We start from the raw sequence: 26,983 nt of genomic DNA, 5'->3' as shown, positions 1-26,983 counted from the left end.
GAAGCGAGACTGCGGGAGAGAGCGCGGTGGGCGGGCGCGTCGGGAAGGCCCCGCGCAGGCGCGGTGAGGCCTGTCTGACCGACCTTCAGCGGCGCCGGCGGCACCATGTTCTCTCGGGCGGGCGTCGCCGGGCTCTCGGCCTGGGCCGTGCAGCCGCAATGGTATGGCAGCTTGCGGGAGGGCCGGGAGCGGCGCGAGGAGTGGCAGAGCTCGGTCCGGGGGGCGCGGACGCGAGTGGAGGCGAGCGGCGCCGGCCGGGGGCCGCAAGGCCTGCTGGGCCCGCTGCCCCGCGGAGGCCCCGGGCAGCCCGGGCTGCGGGGGAGCGGCGGCCGGGACCCGAGGAGCGGCCGTCTGGGGCCTCGCGGGGGGAGCGGGGGAGACCCGAGTCCGATTCGATTTGGGGGCGGCCTGGGAGTCCCTCCTCTGATGCATCCCTGCGGAGCGCGCTGCGCGCAGGTGCAGCCCGGGGAGTCGTTCCCCGGCCCGAGGGGGAGGGGAGGCCCCGAGGCGAGGTCTAGGGCCTTCAGGGGCCCTGCAGAGCCGGGCAGAGGCCGCCTGGGCCGGCGGGAGCTGTTGGCCTCAGCCCGGAGGTGCTTGACGCCCTCAGCGTGTAGCGCGGCCGGCCGCTGCTGAGTGCACGGAGCGAGTGCCCTCCGCCCGGGGCACTTGGGGTGCAGAAGGGACCCGGAAAAAAAGACCCGCCTGATGGCGATCGGAAGGGAGAGACACCTAGTACTGCCTCGAAACCAGCAGGTTCAAGCAGTTACCCTGCAAGGTCATGAAGCTGCCCCCCAAGGTCCCCAGGAGGGGGAGGAGACAGCTGGGCGGCTTTCAAACGCCATCTGTGAACGGCGGTGCAAGGTTAAGGATTTTATTTTTTTTTATTTTTTTAAAGATTTTATTCATTCATTCATGAGACAGAGAGAGAGAGAGACACAGGCAGAGGGAGAAGCAGGCTCCATGCAGGGAGTCCGACGGGGGACTCGATCCCGGGTCTCCAGGATCAGGCCCTGGTTTGAAGGTGACGCTAAACCGCTGAGCCACCCGGGCTGCCCAGATTGAGGATTTTAAACATTGGTTTCCCGGGGAGGAAAGGAGAAAAAAAAAAAAAAAAAGCATGTCAGAAAGCCCAGCAGTAGGCAGAGTAAACGTTGTTTTGTGGGTGGTACCATATAATAGGATGAAATGTCTTAAAGCTAGACAGTCTGGAAGAAGTTCAGACACGGTGCTAAGGGGATTATTGGCTAGAAGCTGAGCGCACCAATTCCCCAGTTTTTACAGCAAAGAGGAATTCTAAGGAGCTGCTGCGCCGAGCTAGGTTTTTGCGTCCTGATTTTCACGTGCAGAGACGATAAAGGCTTTAATGGGAACAAGTTATGGATTTCATTAAGCAAAGGATTTGTAGGATAGTGAGGTAATGACACCGGATGCGAATGCCTGCTGAAACTGTGGGTGGATTTGCCTTCAAAGTCAGGATTGTTTCTAATACTGAAAATGAGTATTCATGGCAAGTAAGTCGCTTAGTTGGATTCTCAGTCATGTAGGTTGTCCATTTGTCAGTCACTCCTCACACACCTGTTGGTCCAGTACCTGGACCACGTAGGTACTGTGGACAGTACTAAAAAGTGGTGGTCAAATCAAATGGAACTCCAAAAAAATATATATATATATATATTATATATATATATATTATATATAATATATATATATACACATATACATATACATACACACACCCCAAAAAAAGAGTGGTGGTCAACAAATACACATGGTCTTAGTGAGCTTTGTGGGACAGTGTCTGGCCTGCAGTGGTGCTCAGCAAGCATCAGCTCTCCTTCCTTCCCCTGTTCTGCGCAGCCAGGTCATCTGTCAGTATTTTTACCTGATGGAGTATCCAAGTTGATTGTTCAGGAATGGAAAGGGTTCCTGAAAGGAGAACAAAATATTTTGCATAAAATTGTATTAATTACTTTAAAAAAAAAACAAAACCTTGTAAGACAGTTTGAAGATATGATAACAAGGGATTGTTTTAAATAAGCGTTGTCTTGACACATCTGCTCGGCCCCTACATTGGCAGATGCAGGTTGTAGTCCTGACCTTAATGCCTTTAGAAATGTTGGTTTTAAATTGGTAGGTTATGAATATTCATCAAACTGATGGAATGCGTCATGCATATTCCATTGCTCTGGGTGCCCTTTTGCTTCCCACTCCTAATTGCCTTTTAAACTCAGAAATGAAAACCATCTTAATGTTTCACACTCCTCAGAATTAATTTGGAAGAGGAGAAAATAGCTTTGCCTTCACAGAACCACGAAGGGGCAGTGTCTCTGTTCTGTTTTGGTTTTTGGGAGCTTTGAAAAATGCAGTTTGTTATCGTTAACAGTCTTTGTTTCAGGGAGGTTAGCTTACGTTAGCTAAGTATTAGGCCTTATTATTTTATTTATTAATGTGAAATTATGTTGTTTAGAGTTTCAGTGAGATACCCTAAATTTCAGAAATTAAACTTGTTATTAAGTAGCATTTAAGGAAATGGAAATAAGGGGTTTGGGGAGAAGTGGGATTTTTCTGTCTTCAAATCAGGGGACGTGTTCCATGTTCCCCATGCTCTAAAATGGAACTGTTTTATAATAGCATTCCAGTAGCCATGAATTGAATTACATACACTGAAAAGGAAGGCAGATTGCCTTCTGAGATTGAGGTAGCAGATATTTCTTTATAATAGCATTCCAGTAGCCATGAATTGAATTACATACACTGAAAAGGAAGGCAGGTTGCCTTCTGAGATTGAGGTAGCAGATATGTAAAACATGTGAGGTATCAGGATGTGTAGTGTAGGAGATCCACTCTGGAGCCAGCTACCAGGATTTGAATCTCAGCTGCCACTCACCTGACTATGTGACCCTGAACAAGGTACTCAGTGTCTCTGCCAGCATTTCTTCATCTGTTAAATGGAGGTAATGATAGTGCACAGTTAATTAAAGAACAGAGCATGGTGGGGAAGTGCTGGTATGGATCCAGATACATAAACTGAAAAATGTAGACGGCGTTATACGGTTCCTACATAAAATGTAGTGTGAGAAGGTTTATTGTGCTTGCCCAACAAGACTGGATCTAGGGTGGTCGCAGGGGTGCCAGGGAGTCATTGTTTGGTGGAGAGACAGGTGATGGACTTTTATATTTCTACAGCATTAGACACCTTAACATTCTTGCAAACTCTGTAATTTCTTTGAAGAATCGTTACCCTAGCAACCTCCCTGACTCCCTCCTCTACTACATCTCTCAGGTTTGATAACGATGCTGTGTGGTCATAGTAAATGGTGGTAATCACAGCCACTGATATTTCTGTCCACTGTATTTGATATGTTTCAAGTGTCTCCAGTAATCTCCTGAGGATTTCCCAGGACATGATGCATGTTCCAGAACAAGCAACTGATTAAGAACTTTACGTTTTCATTTGCAAGAATTATGTATTCAGTAGAGCAAGGTCCCCCTAAAGAGAGTTGGATCAGCTTAAGGTTACTATGTAGGTACCCAAACTGTGCTTAATAATAAAGTAACATAGATGTCTTTAGAACTGAATGAACGCTAAACAGGGAAGTTGGGGTGAAAAAGTTGATCCACAAAAAAGGTCATCCAACAAATGATGTTACTTGCTGATCTTACTCTTGCTGCAGATTTGTCTTTTCTGGAATGCCAGATAGTCAGAATCAGACAGTGTAAAGCCATTTCAGATTGGCTTCCTTGCTTAGCAATATGCAGCTCAGGTTTCTCCATGTCTTTTGTGGCTTGGTAGCTCATTTATTTTTATTGCTGAATATTTTTATTGCTGAATAACTCCATTGTATGGATGTACCAGTTTTTCCATTCATTCACATATTGAAAGACATATTGGTTGCCTCTAGTTTTGGCGATCGTGAATAAAGCTGATATAAACATTCATGTGCAGGTTTTTGTGTAGACATAAGTTTTTAGCTCAATTGAGTAAATACCTAGAAGCATGATTGCTGCATCATATGTTAACACTGTTTAGATTTATAAGAAACTGTCAAACCATCTTCCAGAGTAGCCATACCATTTCATATTCCCACCAGCAATCAATGAGAGTTCCTGTTGCTTCACATCTTTTTCATCATTTAGAATTGTCCTTTGTTGAAAATTTAGCCATCCAGGACACCTGGGTGGCTCAGTGGTTGAGCGTCTGCCTTTGGCTCAGGTCGTGGTTCCAGGGTCCTGGGATCGAGTCCCGCATTGGGCTCCCTGCATGGAGGGAGCCTGCTTCTCCCTCTGCCTATGTCTCTGCCTCTCTGTGTCTCTCTCATGAATAAATAAAATCTTTTTTTAAAAATAAAGATTTAGCCATTCTTGGGGTGCCTGGGTGGCTCAGGTGGTTAAGTGTCTGATAGTTGGTTTCAACTCAGGTCATGATCCCAGGGTCATGAGATTGAGCCCATGCTACACATGGGAGGCTGCTTACTCTCCCCCTCGTTCTCAAAAAAAAAAAAACAAAAAACTTACAGGTGTGTAGTGATATTTCATTGTTTTGATTTGCAATTCCCTGATAATACGATACTGAGCATCCTTTTTCTGCTTATTTGCCATCTGTTTATCTTCCTCGGTGAGATTTGCGTTCAGATCTTTTGTTCATTTTTTTTTTTTAAGATTTTATTTATTTATTCATGAAAGACAGAGAGAGAGGCAGAGGGAGAAGCAGGCTCCATGCAGGCAGCCTGATGTGGGTGGGACTACATCCTGGGTCTCCAGGATTACGCCCTGGGCTGAAGGCAGGTGCTAAACCGCTGGGCCACCCAGGGACCCCCTTTTGTTCATTTTTTTATTGGGGTTGTTTGTTTTCTTACTGTTGGGTTTTAAGAGTTTTCTGTGTATTTTAGATAGCAGTCCTTTATCAGATAAGTGTTTTGCAAACATTTTCTCCTGGTGTGTGGCTTGTTTTTTCCTCTCTAATAGTGTCTTTTACAGAGTAGAAGTTTTTTAAATTAATAAATCCCAGCTTAATCATTTTTTCTTTCATAGGTCATGCTTTTCATGTTTATGTAAAAACTTAGAGCTATCCTCAAAGCACCTAGATTTTTTCCTGTGATATCTTCTAGAAGTTTTATAGTTTTGTGTTTTACACTTAGATCTATGCCTCAAGTTAATTTTTGTGAAAAGTGTAGGATTTGTTTTCTGGCTTTATTATCTGGATTAATATTTTCCCATAGATATCCAGTATTCAGGATCACTTGTAGTAAAGAGTGTCCTCTTTTCATTTAATTACTTTTGCTCCTGTATCAGACATGAATCAGTTGACTGTATTTGTGTGGATCTGTTTCTGGTTCTCTCTTCCTCCTGCTGTGTCTTTTATTTCCCCAACTTAACTCCACAGCTGGATGCCTGGACTTCCTACTCCCCTTCACCCACTGTCCTCATCCCCTCACCCCTCTCACCCTGGCAGCCATCTGTACTGTTTGTAGGCCTCTTTCTACTTTCGGTTTGTGTATTCATTTGTTTTTGTTGCTGCTTTTGTTGTTTTGTTGCTTTTTAGTTCACTTACGCGTGAAAGTCTGGGCTCAGGTAGTATCAGTTCTCTGGCTTTGTTCTTCAGTATTATATTGGCTATTCGGGGTGTTTTGCTTTCCATGTAAATGTTAAAATCAGTTTATTGGTATATATAAAATAACTTGCTGAGATTTTGTCTGAAATTGTATCAATCAAGTTAGGAAGAATTGACATTTTAGTAATATTGAATATTCATAAATATGAACTCTTTGCATTTAGTTTCTTTCATTGGTTTTGTGGATTTCTTTTCCTTTTTTTTTTTTTTTTTTTAAGATTTTTATTTATTTATTCATGAGACACACACACACACACAGAGGCAGAGACATAGGTAGAGACATAGGCAGAGGGAGAAGCAGGCTCCATGCAGGGAGTCTGATGTGGAACTTGATCCTGGAACTCCGGGATCAAGCTCTGAGACAAAAAGGCAGGCGATGTTCAATCACTGAGCCACCCAGGCATCCCGGTTTTGTGGGTTTCTTATGGCCTGTTTTGTTAGATTTATAATCTTTTTAATGTATTTTTTTATTGTGATAAAATGTACATAACATAAATTTACCATCTTAACCATTTTTTTAAGATTTTATTTATTTATTTGAGAGACCGCATGAGCTGGGGAGAAGAGGGGCGGAGGCAGAGGGAGAAGCCAACTCCTGAACAGAGACCCCACTGTGAGGGATCATGACCTGAGCCACCTAGGTGTCCCCCATCTTAACCATTTTTAAGTGTACAACTGTATGACACTGTTTTTCTTTCCTTTTTTTATGCTATTGTTTTTCTAATTTGAAATTCCCAATTGTTCATAGCTACTATAAAAGAAAGCAGTTGACTTGTATATATTGACCTTGTTCCCCACAACCTTACTGTAATTGGTTCCAGGAGAGGTTTTTGCCGATTCTTTGCAATTTTTTACATAGGCAGTTGTGTCCTCTATGAACAAAGGCAGCTTTATTTCTTCCTTCCCAAATTGTATACCTTTTTTCCCCCTGTTTTTTCTTACTGTATTAGCCAAGACTTCTGGTACAATGTTGAATGGGAGTGATGAGAGAGGACATCCTTGCCTTAGTCCCAATCTTAGGGGGAAACTCCTAGTTCTTGTCATTAAACCCTAGAGGCTTTTGGTAGATGTTCTTTATCAGTTCAGGAAATTCTCTGTTCATAATTTGCTGAGGGTTTTTTGGTTTGTTTTTGTTTTTTACCGTGAATGTGCATTAGATTTTGTCAAAAAAATTTTTCTGCATCTATTGGCCATATGATTTTTCTTCTTTAACCTGTTGATGTGATGGATTATATTATTTGATTGTTACTGTTATTTTTTTAAAGGCTTTCTTTTTTTGTTTTTGTTTTTTATTTATTTATGATGAGAGAGAGAGAGAGAGAGAGGCAAAGACATAGGCAGAGGGAGAAGCAGGCTCCATGCACTGGGAGCCTGATGTGGGATTCGATCCTGGGTCTCCAGGATCGCGCCCTGGGCCAAAGGCAGGCGCCAAACCGCTGCGCCACCCAGGGATCCCTATTATTTGATTTTTAAGTGCTGAGCCAGCCTTGCATACCTGGAATAAATCCCACTTGGTCATAGTGTCATGGTGTATAATTCATTTTAATACGTTGTTGGATTCAGTTTGCTAATCTTTTTCTTTTTTTAAAGATTTGTTTATTTATTTGAGAGAGAGTGCAAGGAGGGAGAGGGAGAAGCTGACTCCCCGCTGAGCAGGGAGCCCAATGTGGGGCTTGATCCCAGGAGCCTGGGATCATGACCTGAGCCAAAGGCAGGCACCCAACCGACTGAGCCACCCAGGCACCCCCAGTTTGCTCATCTTTTATTGAGGAATTCTGCATCTGTGTTCGTGAGAGATCATGTTCTCAAATTTTCATTTCTTATAATTTTATCTGGTTTTGATATTAGGATAATGCTGGCCTCATAAAATTAGGAAATGTTCCTTCTGCTTTTAATTCTACTTCCCTATTTTGTCACCAACTTACAGATCTGTATCTCAAGTATCAAAAGTCTCACATGTTTCCCAAACCCATTGGACATTTCCACTTCTCCCATGGTCTTTATTCATTAAAATTCATGATCTCTAGAGAGATCATCCCCGCTCAGTCTTTCTGCCTTGGTTAATGACAACACTATCTACTCAAGTCATTAAATTGGAAATCATTCTTATTGTTTTCCTTTTCACTCTTAAGAACTTGCTCATAAATCTATTCTCCCTGTTGCTTTGCCCACATGTTAGTTTAGATTCTTGCTTTCTCACACTTGGAGGCTGCAGCAGCCCTCATATCATCAATAATATAGTATCATTTTATGCTTTTCACTGCCATCTGAGGTACTTTACTGAAAAACTAAACTGGGTGTGGCTTATATTCCATGTTTCCTTGCTAACTTATAAAATAAAATTTAAAATTATTAACCCAACCTATGTCTCCAGCTTCAAAACCATGTACTATTTGGGAATGCCCTCCTTAGGCCTTCTGTATGTACAAATTTACAGATCTTTGGTTCTCCCATGGAGTTTTCTGAGCCAACACAGGCACTTTGTAGGGACTGAAGAGCTGAAATAATTTATATTTAATAATGTGCTGTCTTCCTTAGGGTGGTGAGCCTCATGTATTTATCTTTTATAAATATATGCACGTATGTGTGTATATTTAACATAAATTTAAATCAAATTATTTTTTATGCATTAGCACTTTAATCATAAAGACTAGAAAAACATTTAATGTAAATCATAAGTTTTTATGAATCTCGTTTATGAGAGAATAGTATGCTTCCTGTGGCCACAGAGCATGTCCTGAAGCATAATAGCTGCTTAGTACATTTTTTATTGAGTGGAGTTGGAGAAGTCAACTGTACTTGCACACATGTGGTCATGTTAGAATGTATAATTGATCTACTTGATCTTATTTGAGAAAGTTTTGATGAACTAAGGAAGTCAAGGTAGCTTTTTAGAGGTGCCTGACCTTGGTTTTAAGTATAGTTGGATAACCTAACAAGGGGAAGGACTTTTCTGTTGTGGAAACAGTGCAGACATAGGTAGGCATGGAAGCGGGATTAGAGCAAGTGTGAACACTACGTGACTGCAGTGGAAGGTTTGTGTTGCCAGGTCACACAAAATGAGGCCTTTGGTAATAATAGGTTTGCTATCAGTATTAAGGGATTAAATATATATGTGTGTGTATACATATGTATATCAGAGTCCTATATTTAATAGGTTGTTTCTTTGTGGGGCATTTTTTAAACTTATTAACTTTGAAGGTTTTTCTTGCATTGGGCTATTTTTCAGAAAACTAAAATATTTTTAAACCTTTATTTTCAGGATCCAAGTTCGAAATATGGCAACTCTAAAAGATAGTAAGTACTTAATTTCAGTATGTGAATTAACAAAAACTAAATTTTGACCAAAAAAATACTTTGAAAAATATGCTGCTTTAGCCCATTGTATATTTGGTCAAAATTGACAAGATGATTCTAGGTCATATGTGCATATGTAACTTATTTTGGAGTGAGGCAACACATGGTTGTTCTCATTCTTTTGTCTGTACAATGATATAAGTAGAAAAAGCTATATTTAAATTTTTTTAAGATTTATTTATTTATTCACAAGAGACACAGAGAGAGAGACAGAGGCAGAGGGAGAAGCAGGCTCCTCGCAGGGATCCTGATGCGCGGGACTCGATCCTGGATCCCAGGATCACGACCTGAGTGGAGGTTTCACTGACCTCAGGTGCCCAACCACTGAGCCACCCAGGCATTCCTATTTAAATGTCTTAAATGTATGATAAACTGCCCTGCTCTGTGGCCGTCCTGCCTGTCCTGTGTGAGTGGCAGCTGGGTTGACCTGTTAGCACTCACGTGGCCACCTTGTCTGTCCGAAGAGCAGCTGGGTCACGTCTGCTTGGTACTCATTCTTAATTTCAAGCCTCAGTTAGCGTCATCCTGTTAATCAGTGTCTAAGTGCTGATTATTCTGCCCTGCAGTTTAGAAAGTTATTGCAGTAAATTCACAAGTGACGTTAAAACTCCTATAATGTAACACAGTACTTTTGCTTTTCAGTTACCCGGCGACTAAAGTCCATCAAAAACATCCAGAAAATCACCAAGTCTATGAAAATGGTAGCAGCAGCAAAATATGCCCGAGCCGAGAGAGAGCTGAAACCAGCTCGAGTGTATGGAGTAGGCTCTTTGGGTAAGAGAAGGGTGTAGTAATTCACAAATTATGAAGAACTGCTTAACAGAGATCACCACTAATGACTTATTTGGTGTTTGGTGATAACAGGTCTATTGTGAGAGTTTGACATTGCTCATTTTTCATAGCAAACCTATGAAGGTCAGAACTGCTAGGGTCCCTGCTTTGCAGATGAGAAACAGTAAAGTCAAGTAACTTGCCCGAGGTCATGCACTTAGGTGGTTTGGCATCAAAGCCTGCCTAGTAACCGCTGTTTGTTCTCTGAATGTTTAAAATACTCTGAAAATGTTTCCAGATTATTAACTATACATTGAAAAGAACTTAGAGATATAGTGCATTCAACTCAGGTGCTTGGCTTTGTCCTATGACATTGTGATGTGCTGTTTTAGGACCGTGGGGTGGGGATGTGGTACCCTACAGTGGAGTTGACTGAGCAAGCGTGGATACATGAGTGGAATGTGTCAACATCAACTGTAAAAAAGGCAAAATTTGCTTATTTCCAAGTTGAAGAAAATTTATGTATTATCTGTGCATTAACATAATAGATGTAAATTTCCTCGTGCAAAAGTTTTCTTGTACTCTTCCATGTTTTAAAATGTTCATTTATACTGGTAAAAACTTTGCATGAGAAAATGATAGAACACTAGGCCTTGGTGGAAATGGGTCCTCGCTCTCAAAACGCTACATTTAGTTTCACGTAACAGTACAGAGGAGGGTTGGCAGGTTAGGTTCCAGCAATCCTTACCAGCACCAGCTCTTGTGAATCCCATTCGCTGCATGATAAATACGAAGCACCCTGGTGGCTCAGTTAAGTTTGGTTGATAAATTACTCTGGCCTATTTATAAAAAAGGGAGGTTATTTCACTATTCACCTTTCCTGCTGATATGATTAAGTATAATAAATGTTTTTCCCTCCGAAGTCCATAATCACGAAATTAATAAAGAAGAAGTCTGATTAGAGTATTTGCGGTAAAATATTAAAAATTCAAGCCGAGGCTTCCAGTCAGTTCCGAAGTCCTTCAAACCAAATACTAACGGCTAGATACTAAGTGGCTGATCATTTTAAATATTTAAATTAGAAAATTTTAACAGGCATTTTATACTATATAAAACTTAAGAGACTTAAATAGTACTTTGGAGTTGAGTACTTCTCTCTCCTTTTTTTGTTTCAAATTTTTATTTAAATTCTAATTAGGGGGCACCTGGGTGGCTGAGTCAGTTAAATGTTTGACTCTTGATCTCAGCTCAGGTCTTACTCTCAGGGTCGAGAGTTTAAGCCCCACATCAGGCTCCATGCCCAGCATGGAGCCTACTGTAAAAAAAAAAATCTAGTTAACATATTAGTGTAATACTGGTTTCAGGAGTAGCACCCAGTGCTCATCCCAATGGGTGTCCTCCCATCATACTACTCTCTGCTTTTTATGGAGGATCCTCCAGTTTAGGCATTTGAGAATCCTTGTTCTCTAATGAAAAAGGTGATAGCAGGAATTTTGTTAAAATGAGTGAATGTGGTGGCCCTGAAGATGCTCCGCACCTGCAGGGGTCCCAGCCACTGGAATTCCCCCAGCGTTTACACCCAGGCCACGCTTCCCATGGGCTATGCCTAGCCAGCACCTGAGCAGACAGGATGCCCAAGCAGGCATGTTCCTGGGAGACTTGCAGTCCCCCCAACCTCCTTGCTGAACTTCCCCTCAACTATACAGTAGTCCAGGAAGCTGCCACCCAACCTCACTTCCCTCCTTCCTGGAGCTCAGACAGGTGTCATGATGTGAAGGCCCTTCTAACTCCTTTCCCACTTCTCCCACAGCCATTTCCTGAGCTTCCCAGTAAAATCTGTGCATATTTCATCCAATTTAATCCTCTCTTGGCCTCTGCTCCTTACAAGACTAGACCAACCAAGTGAGGTGGTTAAGGCAATCCCCAAAATAAAGTGGCATCTGCTATTTTAATGCCAGTAGTTTTTATATGAGCTTGATTATAGAAGCAGGTCACTAAATACTTCCTAATTTTTGCTTGTATACTGAAGATTTGCATTCTTCACGAGTTTGATGTGTAGGTAAGTTGGTACTCTATAATTCAGGCCTCCTTACAAGTTCTTTAATTGTACCAGAGATTTCTTTAAGTCACCGTTTGAGATTAATTGGCCCATGGAGCCTTTATGATATAGAGATTTAAAGCTTTATGGTTTTCAACCTGATTGTGAATTGAATAAGTAACAGACAGTTTTGATTATATTAGTTAGGTACTTCCTAAATTAAATGCATCATTTCAAAAACAGTCAACTCTTTCATCTCTTTTGTAAATCAGGGATTATTGCTATATTTAGTGTATGTTACATATTTTAAAATTCTTGTTTTTGTTTGTTTGTATCTAAGCCCTGTATGAAAAAGCTGATATTAAGGTGCCTGAAGACAAGAAGAAACACCTTCTTATCGGTGTGTCTTCAGATCGAGGGCTCTGTGGTGCTATTCATTCCTCGGTTGCTAAACAGATGAAAAATGAGGTGGCCACACTCCAAGCAGCTGGGAAAGAAGTTATGCTCGTTGGAATTGGTGATAAAATCAGGGGTATACTTCATAGGTAATTTAAATAGATACTATTTGTGTGTAAATGGGTGCAAGCATGAATAAACGGGAGTGTCTTTGATGGTTTATTTCAGCATCATTACCTATTTTTATACTCTCAGAGGGTTGGGTTTTGTTTTTATTTATTTATTTATTTATTTATTTTTTCAGAAATACCAGAATATATAAATTTCTTCTGTTTTACTCTCAGAGGGTTGGGTTTTGTTTTTATTTATTTATTTATTTATTTATTTATTTTTTCAGAAATACCAGAATATATAAATTTCTTCTGTTTTTCACTTGGCTTGTGTTTCTCCATCTAGTACAAGTGGAATGCAACAGGAATACCAAAAGCTAGTTGGCATTTTAAACAAGCAAGGACTCTGGGTAGCTAGCACAGCCTGGAAATATCAGAAATAAACAGCAGTTAATTGAGATAGAAAGAAGATAAATAAAGGCGTAGAGAAATACAACATAAGAGAGGACTGATTATTAGTCCTTATTCCTTGCAGCCATTAAATAATCATGATAATGGATAGAACAACTCTACTCAGTGAATGTGCCCTTGCCTGCCCCCCCCCAAAAAAAAACTTGATCCACAGTGAAATAAATAATCACTTTTCCTTATTCCCGTGTTATTTTGGCAGAAATATTCCTTTAAACTGCTCTGCGTGATCTCCTGATTCTCTTGTAGGACTCACTCTGACCAGTTTCTGGTGTCCTTCAAAGAAGTAGGAAGAAAACCTCCTACTTTTGGAGATGCATCTGTCATTGCCCTGGAACTGCTGAATTCTGGATACGAATTTGACGAAGGGTCTATCATCTTTAATCGGTTCAGGCAAGAAAAATTTAGAAATCTAAGCTTTTTCATGCTTGTGTTCTTTAAAATAAGCAAATTCTTACTTAAATTTTAAAATATTATTGTGAGATTGATATTTGCTTATTAATTTTTAGGTCTGTCATCTCCTACAAGACAGAAGAAAAGCCCATCTTTTCCCTTGAAACCGTTGCAAGTGCTGGTAAGCAGTTTTTGTAGGAAAAGTATTTTTCTGTGTAGAAGGCAGAGATTTTTGCTTTCAGGAAAATAGTGTTTGTCAGGTTGGCCTGTAGCAAAACGATGTTGTGCTCTTCTTGTCACCATCTATCAGTGGTTTCCATGATCTCTTACTCCATTCTTTCATTAACTGAACATAAATAAATAAATGATTAGACATGCTTTCTTGTTCTCGAGATTGAAGAGCCTAGCTAGAATTGGCTTTGCAATCTCTGTCTGGGAACTCTACCAAAGCACAGTATGATCAGCAGCTGGAGCAGTTATGTGAACAGTGCTCACAACAAATTTATGTTGCCCCACTCAATTCTCTTGTCTTCTTCTTTAAGGAACGTCATCGTTGCTCAGGGAAGTATCCTAGAAATAATATTCTGGAACCAATTTTATTTTCCTGAGGCATTTTTCTTTTCTCCATATGTATTTTATGTATTAAGATATACTTTTTTTTTTAACATTTTAATGTCTCTGACATTGGATGTTTCTGACAATGACATGCCATTCTTAATTGACTGTTGTCATTTTTCTTCTTAGTGGTATAAAACTGGGGTTATCATCCATATAGCATTTTGTGTTGGCTTCTGATTCCCCTCCCTTCTTTATTCCATTTCCCTCTCATTTTCCTGATGGATACCTGCAGATTTCTCCAATATCAAATGACTAATTTGGGATTTTTGTATTCCCCTAAACGAGCTTCAGTTTTTTTAATTAATTAATTCTTTTATTTAAAAAAAAAAAAAATATTTGCTGACATTGTGCCAGGCACTGATGCTATCCAGAGGACTTCATAACCTTGAAATGCAGAGAAGTTATTTTAATCGTTGGCTTCTTGGTTTTTACTAAGTTAAACATTTGCAGTAGAATATCAAATGTTTTGTTTACACATTATGTTTTGCTGAAAATCTGTTATAATTGATAGTGTGGAAATAGATGAAACTTTTAGAACTGTTTTAACCTATCTTACATTGATTTCTGCTCTATAATTACTTAGGGTTTCTATACTAGTAAGCTGTTCAGATTAAATCCCTTTTTGCACTGTACAACTTCAAAGAAATTCATAACTTGTAACTTGTTTTAACAGAGAGCATGAGTATCTATGATGATATTGATGCTGACGTGCTGCAGAATTACCAAGAATACAATTTGGCCAACATCATCTACTATTCTCTAAAGGAATCCACCACGAGTGAGCAGAGTGCCAGGATGACAGCCATGGACAATGCTAGCAAGAACGCTTGTAAGCACATAGTGGATCTCTTCTCAGGATTCTCTTGCTGAGAGTAGCTTGTAGATCTTTGCATCAAAAACATTGCCATTCTTTAAGTAGACCAAGAGACGAGAGAACAAGGATCTAGTCACAGGCTCTGCCACTGATTCCTTTTTTTGTTTGTTTGTTTTAAGATTTTATTTATTTATCATAAGAGACACAGAGAGGCAGAGACACAGGCAGAGGGAGAAGCAGGCTCCCTGTGGGGGGCCCAGTGGGGGACTCAATCCCAGGACCCTGGGATCATGACCCGAGCCGAAGGCAGACACTCAACCACTGAGCCACCCAGGCATCCCTCTGCCACTGATTGTCACATTTTTGACCAATGACCATCCCTTTCCTTGAATATTTTTACCTGAAAAGACAGAAATACCATCTCTGCCTTAAAGGAAGTATAGGGCACTTGGTAGACAGTAAATTAGCAAGTATTTTGAAAAGGTATCCATGGAAGAGGTAAAATTACTTTGTAAAAGTTTTTGAGAGGCCAGGTTTCATACCAAAAAGACATGCAAATTCGTAATCTTAAATTAAGCAACATACATCTTTGAATATGTTAATGAACAAATTATTCTTTTGTAGTGTTGGATTGTGTTGTCTAATCCCTTTGTTTTGTTTGTAGCTGAGATGATTGACAAACTGACTTTGACGTTCAATCGCACCCGCCAGGCTGTCATCACCAAAGAGTTGATTGAAATCATCTCTGGTGCAGCAGCTCTGTAAGTAGTAGCAGATTGCCTTCAGACACTTTCCCTCATCTCTTCCCGTCTGCTGGCTTAACATAAGGATGTTTAAAAGCTCACTTTTGTTTTGCGAAAGGTGAAATGATCCACTGCCTAATCTTGTAATTTACTCTTAGGACATAAAGATTTGGTGAAAATGAAAGCTCTGATTTCTTTTGCTTGTTTTAAGCTGAAACTTTTGGCCTAGTATCTTCTTTTTAGAAATCAATATATTGCTAGCTTTCATTTTCCTAAAGCATTAGGAATAAGGATGTATATAATTCGGTATCGTTTATAAAATCTGTCTTTAAACCAAGCTTTCTGACTTACAGGACTGCTTTTGGGCTCAATTTCACATAAATCTTGGGGTTTTTGGTAAATCTTGGTAAAAATTGGTTCTTTATTTCCTAAGTTTTCTATGTCAATACCATATTATAATGTATTATTTTCCTCAAGAAAACGTCTTGGTTGCCTGGATTATGTTAGTGCTTGTGAAATCAGGGTTGAGAAAATAGGGATTCTATTTAAAAAGTGACTAAAATAAACCCCCACCATGTGCCAACCTCAGTGCTAGGCATTATCAAAGGAGGTGAACAAGGCATTGATATTCTAACAGGGTAACAAAAATACACAGGTAATTGTGACGAGAGGTAAACGTATATAGTAAGTTATCTTTAACTCGTTCTTTCTCACCACCTACTAATCGGTCACTAAGTTCTATAAATTCTACCTTGTAAATATCCCTTGAGTCTTCCCCCTTTAGGCCCACCTAATGCAGATAGAACCTTGTCATTTCTCTCTTGAATTAAAAAGGATATCAGGTGCCCCCTTATGTGGCAGACCCTGTGCTAGACACTGAGGATGTGGTGGTGACAGTATTTGCCCTCAGAGAGCTTACAGCCCCAACAGCAAAAATAGAAGTTATCTTAGAAAATGCCTTAGAACAGCAAACTGTGGCTCAGAGCCAAGAGCAGTTTTGACATTTTTAAATGGTTATTTTGTTTTAAAAAGAGATAGTATGTGACTCACAAAGCCTACAATATTTACATCTGGCCTTGCAACAGTGTTATGAGAAAAAGAATAGAATCCATTCTCTTACATAATCATCCTGCAAAACACCTTAGCTTGATATACATGATCCTGTGTTTTCTGGCCACCAACTCTAGTCTAGTATTAGCACCACCACGTCTTATTTCCCTTGAGCTTCATCCACACTGACGTACTTCTGGAGACCACTGTATAAGTCGTCAGCTCTGCCAGCCCAAGTGTCTTTGTCTTATTGTGCTTTCTGAGCATGACTTTGTTAAGACTAACCAACCCATTTCTCAGTCACTAACGTGCTAGCCATTAGAATGGCCCTGCCACTTACTAGCTTGATAAACTTGGCTAATATTCTCTGACTCAGTTTTGCCCAGTTATCACATGAGGGCTAATCCAAGGATTAAGTAAATAAGTTATACACTCTCCTCCTCCCTCTATATCCTACTGCTAATGTTACGCTATTTTCTTGGGTGGTGAAAGAGGCCCCAGGGGAAAGAGCTGCATCTGAAGGTTTCAGGGGCCGTGAGATCCAAAGAACCAAGGATCTTGTTTTGCTCTTGAAAAGGGAATGTGAGGATAGAGCATCTGCAGAATTGAGGATCACACTCTTCCTTAACTAGAAACATGGGAAACCTGGCTAAACAGGAGCAAAATAAGGAAGTGAGAGGGAAATTGGGACATAAAAACAGACCCAGAACAAAAAAATCAGAAATTGATTATTAAATTTTGGCTTTCTAGAAAGGTAGTCTAAATCCTTAATTAAGGGCTGGCTGTGCATTCCAAGCCTGGATTGTTGGTATGAATGGATTGCATGCTTTATAACCTATTAGTTATTCTGGTTAAAACTTTATTATTTAATACAAACATGTTTGGCTCTTTAGTAATATATACTGTGTTCTATTGATAGCAAAAGTAGTGGCTTAAATTACACTTGTGCAGTTTTGCCTTCTTGCATCATCATGGTTTTATTGTTCTAACCAGACCAAAATTAGTAACTTTTTATAACAGTCATTGAATCTGTTTTAAAGGAATATTTTGGTAGCTAATTTACATGATATGCTCAAGATACTGAATGAAGAAATGGATGTTTTTAGTTGGAAACAATACCTGATTAACTAGCATGGATTGCTTCTTGACTGGCTTGTTTTGTTTGTCTTTTTCTTCTAACATAATAACCAGGGATTAATGAAAACCAAGTTTCATCCTCAGATAAGAGGTAAAGTGGCAATATTTCACACTTTCTCCCCAACCTCTCCAGAAAGAAATCTATCTAGATATGATTGAAGCTGATTTAGCAACAGTGAAATGGATTCTCAGAGATTTAGATTTTGACCCATTTATAGTAGCTGCCAGCTTGTGGTAGCATATGGGTAATGCCAGGGGGCTTTTTTTTTTTTTTTTTTTTATTCAATAAACTTTAAGGATAGAGAATTAGCATTATTTTGAAATATGAAATATAGATTAGTGAAGAGTGGTGGTTCTCAAATTTGGTGGTCTCAGGACCCCTTCATGTGTGACATAATAGAAGAGCACTAGATTCTCATCTATGTCTGTATTCATTCTGTCCTGATATTACATGTCATGTAGCCTCTGGAAAATGCTACCATATACTCGAGTAAAACAGGCAAATAAGAAAATAGTTTTGCCTTCATGGATCCTATAGAAAGATCCCCAGACCAAAATTGAGAACAACTAGTATATAGTAACGTTTTATTACGTAAAGTCAGTTCTTTAAACCCCACTTAAATATGTGTTATCTCTTGACATCATTATTTTTCCCTCCAGAACTGATTGCTATTTCTTCTGTACTTTTTCAGGTAAAGAAGGGAAATTCAGCCCGCTGATTTTATTTTTAGCTTACTGCTGTCCTCATCAGAAGAAATTGTTGGTCCATTGTTTAAACTACTAAAGACAGCAAAATGTTTGTAAATTATCTTACAATAAACAGCTTACATAAGAAAATCGCTGTCTTTTCTTATTATATAGGAACAACAGTTAGTAGTTTTCAAAATGAGATGTTACAAGTATTTAAAAATATTAACATGCTACTACTAAAATTTGTTGGTAAGCAAGATATTTTAAGAGGCTCTGCTCATTTTACGGTTCCAGAACACCTTTGGGGGCGGAGGGGTGGGCAACAGGCCACAAGCTAGCCCAGGCTTTCACTCTCCTACACTCTCACAGAACATCCATCAGAATGAAATAAAAATGCTACTGGAGTCATTTAATCTTTCTCATCTATGGAATATAGAATTCCAGGCATATACTTAATTTAAATTTTTTTTTTTTCTTACTTTAAATTTTAAGTATCTTTTCCAAGCACAGAGGAAGCTTTCGGTATAATGCATTCCATATTCACATTTAGATAACCATTAAGATTGGATGCCTGACCTGATTTTGCACGTTGGCCACATCAAACTGTCATCGTTGTCCTATTTATTTAAATTAGGGAACTTAGTTTTTAATTACAAAAGTAATACTTACATAAATTACAAAAAGACTACGAAACTATAAAAAAATACATAAAGATATATTCCCATTCTCACTTAACAGTTTGTATATTGCTTTCGACTTTTAAAAACCACTGAATAAATACATGTATTTAGAAAGATTTCTTCAAATACTTTATTTTACCGACAACTGTTTTCACAAAAAAATGAACTGAACGGTGAGTCATATAAAAGTTGATAAGCAACCACAACCCTGTCAAGAACAGTACTGCCACTGAAGGAAGGCTGCCAGAAAATAAACAACCCAGGGTCCTGTTCGAGCTTCCCTGAGACTTTACAAAAGTCACTTGATGGGTCAATGAATGAGGCTGAGGCACTGGACAGACACCTAGGTGTGTTCAAACTACCAAATCCCCGCCAGGAATGTAAGCAAGGAATGGGGCTAGGTGGCGTTTTTATCTTGCTTCTAAATACGCTGGCACATCTCCAGTTTTGAGGACAGCAGAGCACTTCCGTGAGGGTGGACTACCTGTCCTAGACAGCACAACAGGAAGAAAAGCAGGAATTTAGGCACATAACCAACAGCAGTAAAAGTCTGTCGAGCAGAACATGACAGACTGTCACAGGTTCAGAAGTGAGGACAGCAGTTGTGGGCGCCCCATGGTACCAGCCCCCGTTTATCTATGGAATAGGGACGTCCTAGTCTGTCAGCGGTCCTGTGTCACACTTCTCCCTCCCAAATATTTTAGCGGTATACATCTTCCAGGTAACTAGGTAGACCTTTTAAGACCCTGTGTATCTTAAATTATCTATTCTGTAACATTTTGGTGGAGCAAAGTGGAATGGAGTCCCCACTCACCCCTCACCCCAGCTTGATCTTGGGCAAGTGACTTAATCTTTCAGTCTTACCATCTGTGAAATGGAGATGAAAATAGTCCCTACTTCATCAGGTTGTTGATTGATTTTCATTGATGAAAATCAAGTGAGCTAATGCTTGCAGAAATAACTCAGAGGGTAAGTGCTGAAGAGAAAGAAAGCAAAGCCCACCCCCCCACACACACAAGTGCGTTTGGAGCCTTCAAGCCCGAGCTGTCAACCTGATGGGCAGGGTTCTCTCATCCCAGTCCCCAGCACTTCCACGTTGCACCAGGACCGCATGATAAGGACCAGAGCTCCTAGAGGGAGTCAGCTCTGCTTTCAAGATGAAAGTTCAGTCCACAGGTCCTGGGTCCTACCAGCAGGTCAGCAGACGGTGTGACACTGCTCTGAGGGACAGCAGCCACCGCAGTTCTCGTTCCTGGGGCTGCAGCCCTCACAGGAAGCTCCTGTCTCCTCACCACCACAGCAGCTCACCTTGAATCCATGTTCTTTCAAAGTTAACACCTTTGTTGAGAGGAAACTCACATGCAGTAAAATTCACCATTTTAAAGTGCATAATTCAGGTTTTTAGTAATGACAGTTGCACTCTAATTCTACATGCTATTGCAAGATGAACTGTTCTAGAAGACATGCATTTATCGAGCACTAACCACCTGCTAGATACTATGCTGTATATTGGGCATTTATCAGTAAATGAGGTGACCACCGTAGCTGCCCTTCCAAAGTATACAGCCAAGAAGAGAGAGACAGAGGAGTTCAATTTGGGGCATCCATCAAACACTAAGTCTGAGTTGGATATGGGATAGCCAGATAGACATTAGTTGTTGATTAGATGCAGTTAGTTATACTAGTCTGAAACTCAGGAAGAATTTAGGATAAAAAGTATTTGATGCAGTTGAAACCAGGGTTCTCATGTGGGGAGGAGGGAACTATAAATATGAAACAAGAAGAGGTAAGGAATATGTAGTTAGGGATTTGAATCAGAGGCATCAGTAAGTACTTCAGACTTTTGGAATATTCATGTTTTCTAGTTTTCTCCATCAAGAAGCCCCTGAAGCAATGACAGCCCAGTAATAATAAAGGTCAGCTAGAGCTCCTATCCTATCTTGGTTTCTAAATACTGCTCCTCAGTGGGAAGAACCAGGGCCAGAGATGGCCAATCCCTGAAAAATCCTGTGCCACCAGGTATGGAAACAACCAATGAATGATAGAGGCATGCTAAAAGCACGCAGCAACTGCCTGAAAAGGCTCCTGCTGGCTAAATACGGGACAACTTAAGCAGCAGAAGAATAAAAAAGGCAAGATACTCTAGCTCACTGAACAAAAAAGAATCTCTGACCACATACTAATGCCATACTAGAAAAAAAAAAATGAGGGAACTTTATAGAATGTCTAAGAAAGGTAGAAAAAAATGCTGGCATTAGAAAAATTACCACTTCGTAGCCACCAGAGTAATAGCTGACTTAGTAAAAGATCAGACACGGATGCTCATAAAACCACAGCAGTGAAAGGTGGAGAAGCAGGTTATTCAAATAGTCTCAAAGTATCACCTTATAGATTACTTATTAATCTCAAAGTTAAAAAAAAAAAAAAAGGAAAAGGAAACCCTACAATGGAGAGACTGGTAGATACCACCTTTACAAGTGACCAAATTTTGTCGTCAGTGATGGCACAAAACGATCCTTGCTGTTAACCTGTGTAGGAATATTATTGCCAAGAAATGTTTAGCTGGAACCTAATTAGGTGAGAAAACAATCAAACATTGCAAGACACAATATAAAATAATCCTTAAAAAAACAAACCTCTTGGACTTTGCAAAAATGTCATAAAAGACACACACACACACACACACACACACACACAAGTGAAAGCCAGGCAGCCCAGGTGGCTCAGCGGTTTAGCACCGCCTTCGGCCCGGGGTGTGATCCTGGGGTCCCGGGATCGAGTCCCACGTCAGGCTCCCTGCATGGAGCCTGCTCCTCCCTTTGCCTGTGTCTCTGCCTCTCTCTCTTTCTCTCTCTCTCTCTGATGAATAAATAAAATCTTAAAAAAAAAAAAAGTAAAAGCTGCACTGGGGGGATCTTATTGAAAAAGACTATAGAGATGACAACGAAATTCAATGAGTGATTCTTAATTAGATTCTAGACTGAAAAATTAAAAAGCTATAAAAGCCATTTGGAGTCTATGGGAAGATCTGAGTATGCTATGGATACAGGGTAATACTACTGTGTCACCCTTGAGTGTTGTGTGCCACAATGGTATTATGGCGTCGAGGAAGGTGTGATGCTCCTCCCAATCCCCCTAGCAGGACCGAGGGGTGTGTGCCCCCAGCTTCTGAAACTGTGTCAGTACACAGCCCCCAGCACTTAACCCTCCTTGGAACTGCCCAGCTGGAGCTCGCCCTGCCCAAGGTTGCAGCCCCCTCCCTCCTGGGCAGCCCATACCCAGTGCCTGCTCCATGTCAGAGTACAAAGCCATACTAGAAAGTCCTAGCCTGAACTCAGACGAGTCCCATCCCTACCTTCCTTCTTTCCCCGGGTTGTGATCCCAAGAGCACCCCTGTAGACTGACCTCCACCTCAGAGGCTGCTTCTTAAAGAGGCTCACTTGGGGCAGTGTGTACTGGAAGAAGAGGAGGAGGTAGTAGACACTAAGACAGGATCTTAGGAGCTGGATCAGCCACCTGGCTGGCCATGAGGACCTCGGCACTGGTGGCAGCAGGATGAGCCCCTGGCACAAGGTAGGCCCTTCTAGAGTATGCAGGTTGTACAACTTTTACCAGGGGAAGCAAGCTGGTATGATGCATCAGAGTTCAGATAATCAAGCAAAGTGGAGACAAAAGGACTGTCAGATAATACAGGCCAGAAGGGCTGTGCTTCACTGCGTATCAGTCAGAAGCCACGTGAAGGAGCTCCTGATAAGAGATGTTGAGGGGTGGGGGAGGAAGGCTCACCTGGTGAGTTTTAGAGACGGCTCCCAGAACAAGGGTGGGTGAAACAGATGGGCGGCCAATGTGTAGGCACCATCAAGATAATTCATGGCTAGATAATTAGGTGGCCGAGGACAGTCTCCCCGATGAGCAGCCATGATTCCTTGCCCAACATCTGGATCTGAGCCAATTTTCAGACTGAAACTCTTAAGTCTTTAGGAGGGAGAACTCAACAGCAAACAGAGAGGATAATGATTTTCCCACTCCTTCCGCAAAGGAACCAACAGCCATTTACTCAAGTAATTCCCACTGGAGAAAGGGAATACTGAAGCATTCTGAGGACTGCTGAACACAGAGGCAGAGGAGAGACGGAAACCAGGAGATGCAGAGTCACTGTGGGGCTCTGCTGGAGTGGGGGCAGATGAGGCCCAGCAATAAATGAAGCACTGGGTCCCTGGGAGGATGGACCCAGTCAACAGTCAATTCTCTAGATCCTCAATGTGTAATTACATTAGACAGGGAAGTTGGCGCCACCTCCATGCTGATTCCTTGGCCTGTGGGGTCAGAACTGTGGTAGCAGGAAGGCTGAAACAAGCTTGGGACTGGCCCTGCAGCTTGAGGGGGAAAGGAGAAGGGAGAAATTCGTGGCATCCTTAAGGGCTCAAAGAATGCAGGGCCAATGGCCCCTGTTCTATCTCTGTGTATCATTTGACAGTTTGGTCCCTATGAACGTAACTCTTAGTGACCCACCCAGGAAACTGTTCTTGTTCTTGCAACGCTGGCTCCTGCAGGTTGATAGTCTTAATTTGCAAAAGGGGGACTGTTTTCACCATGGGGCACAGCAGGAGTCCCACAGAAATGTTAGCTACCGCTGCCAGCTGGGCACATCAGCCAGGGGTCAGCATGCAGAGAGAAGTCACTGTGCAGGCAGGAGTAACCGACCACAATCCCTAGAAGCCCACACCGCAGTTACACGGTGGGCAGCACTGTGGGGACAAGTTTCTGGGTCCTGCCACAGGGAAAGCCACTTAGACCAGCAGTGGTGTTAGCCAAAGGCGAAGAACGTAGCACAAACAGTAAGTACCATGGGGGCTCTGCTGCAGCAGCAGGGGCTGGGACTTTGTTTCTGTCAATGTCTTTCCTAGGAAAAGAGGCCTCCTGGAATCCTGAAGGAGCTGTTCCTCACACTTACACCAAGAAGTGGATCTCCTAATACAAGGGGTACACTAGTTGCTATGGCCCGAATGTTTGTGTCACCCCAAACTCATACATGGATATCCTTACACACACGACGGTGTCAGAATGTGGGGCCTTTAAGGAGGGGATGAGGTCATGAGGGTGAAGGCCTCATGAATGGAATTTATGCAATTATAAAAGAGATCTACAGTGCTCCCATCCCTTCCACCTTGTAAGGATATACCACAAGTCTGGAAGCCAGAAGAGAACTGTGCCGGCACCCCGATCTCAGACTTCCAGCCCCCAGAACTGTGAAAAATAAGTTTCTGTTGTTCGTTAAGTTACCCACTCTGTAGTACTGTGTTACGGTAACCTGAACATACTAGGGCAGGACTGAATCTTGTAGTAGACTGCTCAGATCCTCAGGAATAAGGGACTTTAGCTTTCCCTCAATCGCTTCAGCTGCAGAGAGCACCTCTGTCCCAAACCACACACCCTTTCTGGGAAAGCCCTCAAGCACTAACTTATCAACATGGGAATATAAAGATCCAGCCCCCTTGTCCCAACTCAGAACAGATCTGAAGCAGCCACCCAGCTTCAGAGTTCCTGTGGGATTGGCTGAGGTCTCCTTGAAAGTGCCTTGCAATCCCCTCCCCTTGCACACGTGGTGATCCCAGGAGCACTCCTTAAAAAACCTCCTGCAGGCTGAGCTCCATCCCAGAAACGACTTCCTGGGGGAACTGAACCTCTGAATGTCCTTCTTTGAGGAGATACAAGCTGAAGTATTTCTGAGTTATGTGTGATGAAGTTTGCAACTTATTTTCAAACTGTTCTGAAAAGAAGTGTATGTGTATACGTACATAGTAAATGTAACAAAGCATTAACAATTGACAGATCTAGATGAGGTATAGATGCCTGTGCTCACACTTTTCTACTTCAACTTTGCTGTAGGTTTGAAATTTTCTGGAATAAAAGATTAAGCAGTTGAACACACACACAGAGGCAAACCAAGAGGGGTCTAATATAGATATTAGAAGGAGCCTCCAGAAGTACTAAGGTACAGCAAGAGAACACGGTATTGTGAGATCCAAGGTAGGAGAGATTTTCAAAATCTCTCAAAAAGAAAGATATTTCAAAAAATAAAAAAATAGGTGTTCAACACTATCAAATGGCTACAAAATGGTCAGGTAAGGCTAGGACTTCAAAGTGTCCTATATAGTTAGCATCCCAAAGGTCCCTGATAATCTTGAGAACCCAAGTGTCAGCAAAGAAAATATTACAGGCACCCTGCCACCGAGCACCATCTCTGCAGAATGGTCATTTGGCTAAATCACCACTGTGCTTTAACACAGCTTTCTCCTGTGTTTTTAAGGCTTTTAAAAATGGAGTGTCTATTATGTTCACAGTTCTGGAATACCTCCTGTGGGGAAGACGTAGATCTACTCAGAAACAACATTTGCTGGGAAAAGCACATAAACTCAAATACAAAACGCACTGTGCCAAGTATAAGAACAGAGAAACGGACAGAGAAATGCAGAGGAGAGAGATGACGGGAAGGAAGGGAGGGAGGGAGGGAGGGAGGGAGGGAGGAGGAAGGAAGGGAGGCAAGCAGGAAGAAGGAAGGCAGAAAGGAAGGAAGGAAGGAAGGCAGACAGGCAGGAAGGAAGAATGCAGGCTGGCAAGAAGAAAGAAAGGAAGAAAGGAAGCAAGAAGGAAGGAAGGCAGGGAGGCAAGCAGGAAGGAAGGAAGCAAGCAAGCTGGCAGGCAAGAAGGAAGGAAGGAAGGAAGCAAGAAGGAAGGAAGGAAGCAAGAAGGAAGAAAGGAAGGCAGGAAGAAAGGAAGGAAGGCAGGTAGGCAGGAAGGAAGGAGGCAGGGTGGCAAGAAGGAAGGAAGGAAGGAAGGAAGGAAGGAAGGAAGGAAAAAGGAAGGAAGGAAGGAAGCTGGCAAGCAGGAAGGAAAGAAGGAAGGAAGGAAGCAAGAAGGAAGGAAGGAAGCAAGCAAGCAAGCTGGGAGGCAAGAAGGAAGGAAGGAAGGAAAGAAGGAAGGAAGGAGGGAAGGAAGGAAGGAAGGAAGCAAGCAGGAAGGAAGCAAGCAAGCAAGCTGGGAGGCAAGAAGGAAGGAAGAAAGGAAGCAAGAAGGAAGGAAGGAAGCTGGAAGGAGGGAAGGAAGGAAGGAAGGAAGGAAGGAAGGAAGGAAGGAAGGAAGGAGGAAGGAAGGAAGCTGGCAAGCAGGAAGGAAAGAAGGAAGGCAGGAAGGAAGGCAGGAAGAAAGGAGACAGGCAAGAAGGAAGGAAGGAAGCAAGCAAGCTGGGAGGCAAGAAGGAAGGAAAAAAGGAAGCAAGAAGGAAGGAAGGAAGCTGGAAGGAAGGAAGGAAGGAAGGAAGGAAGGAAGGAAGGAAGGAAGGAAGGGGCAGGGAGGCAAGCAGGAAGGAAGGAAGCAAGCAAGCTGGCAGGCAAGAAGGAAGGAAGAAAGGAAGCTGGAAGGAAGGAAGGAAGCTGGCAAGCAGGAAGGAAAGAAGGAAGGAAGGAAGGAAGGAAGGAAGCAGGGAGGCAGATGGGCAGGAAGGCAGGTGGGCAGGTGGGCAGACGGGCAGTTGGGCAGGAAGCAGGCAGGCAGGCTCCTGACTCGGCGGGGGCACAAGGGACGTGCCTAAGCGACCCCCAGCTCAGCCCTCGCCGCAGGCCACCCACGGGCTGACTCCACCCAACACTTACGACCCGAGATACTTGCGACGACGCCCGGTCCTCGGCAGCCTGGGGGGATCCGAGGACAGCAGCTCCGCGTGCCCGCAGCTGCGCCGTCCGCTTCCGGTACTGGCTTTGCCCTGCGGGGCCGACTGGGGCGCACCGAACCCAGAGCTGGAGCAGAGGGGCGCCCTGAGGCCGGGGTCCGGGGGGCCTTCCCGGGGTCCCGCAGGCTCCGCCCCGCGCGGCCCCGACCCAGAACGGCCTGGGCGTGACGTAACCCCTGCAACCCGGGGCGGCGGCGGCGGCGGCGGCGGCGGCGGCGGCGCGGGCGAGGCCGGCTCGGCGCGTCCCCGCGCGTCCCCGCGGCCCGAATCCCGCCCCCGCACTCACGGCCTGTCGCGCTCCCGCTGCAGCGGGCGGACTCGGGCCCCGGCCCCTGAGCGCCCGCCCGAGGGACCCCCGGGCACCTGCCTCCGCGCGCG

General features: G+C 42.5%; 1 protein-coding gene and 1 long non-coding RNA gene across 4 annotated transcripts; one reads left to right on the top strand and one right to left on the bottom strand.

The window, feature by feature from the left end:
* The first annotated feature begins 13 nt into the window (after positions 1-13).
* ATP5F1C (ATP synthase F1 subunit gamma) lies at positions 14-18,343 on the top strand. Of its 3 annotated transcripts, XM_077897278.1 has the most exons (10): positions 14-161; positions 8,874-8,908; positions 9,611-9,742; positions 12,118-12,322; positions 13,001-13,144; positions 13,261-13,325; positions 14,436-14,591; positions 15,241-15,337; positions 17,561-17,597; positions 18,199-18,343. In XM_077897278.1, the coding sequence occupies exons 1-9, from the start codon at positions 106-108 to the stop codon at positions 17,565-17,567; spliced, it is 897 nt and encodes a 298-aa protein (XP_077753404.1). In that variant the 5' UTR covers positions 14-105; the 3' UTR covers positions 17,568-17,597; positions 18,199-18,343. The 3 variants fall into 3 exon arrangements, with proteins under 3 accessions (XP_077753404.1, XP_077753405.1, XP_077753406.1); XM_077897279.1 differs by lacking the exon at positions 17,561-17,597; XM_077897280.1 differs by lacking the exons at positions 17,561-17,597; positions 18,199-18,343 and having other exon boundaries at positions 15,241-15,341.
* Positions 8,770-26,785, bottom strand: LOC144313873 (uncharacterized). The gene is made up of 2 exons (XR_013379512.1): positions 26,529-26,785; positions 8,770-19,365 (listed from the first exon to the last, which is right to left on the bottom strand). It is a non-coding gene; the product is annotated as an uncharacterized LOC144313873 (long non-coding RNA).
* Between the last annotated feature and the right edge of the window lie 198 nt (positions 26,786-26,983).

This window comes from Canis aureus, chromosome 5 (assembly GCF_053574225.1).
Source record: "Canis aureus isolate CA01 chromosome 5, VMU_Caureus_v.1.0, whole genome shotgun sequence".
Taxonomy (NCBI): Eukaryota; Metazoa; Chordata; class Mammalia; order Carnivora; family Canidae; genus Canis; species Canis aureus.
Note: the sequence above shows the minus strand (reverse complement) of the source record. Positions and strands in the feature narration are given on the sequence as shown.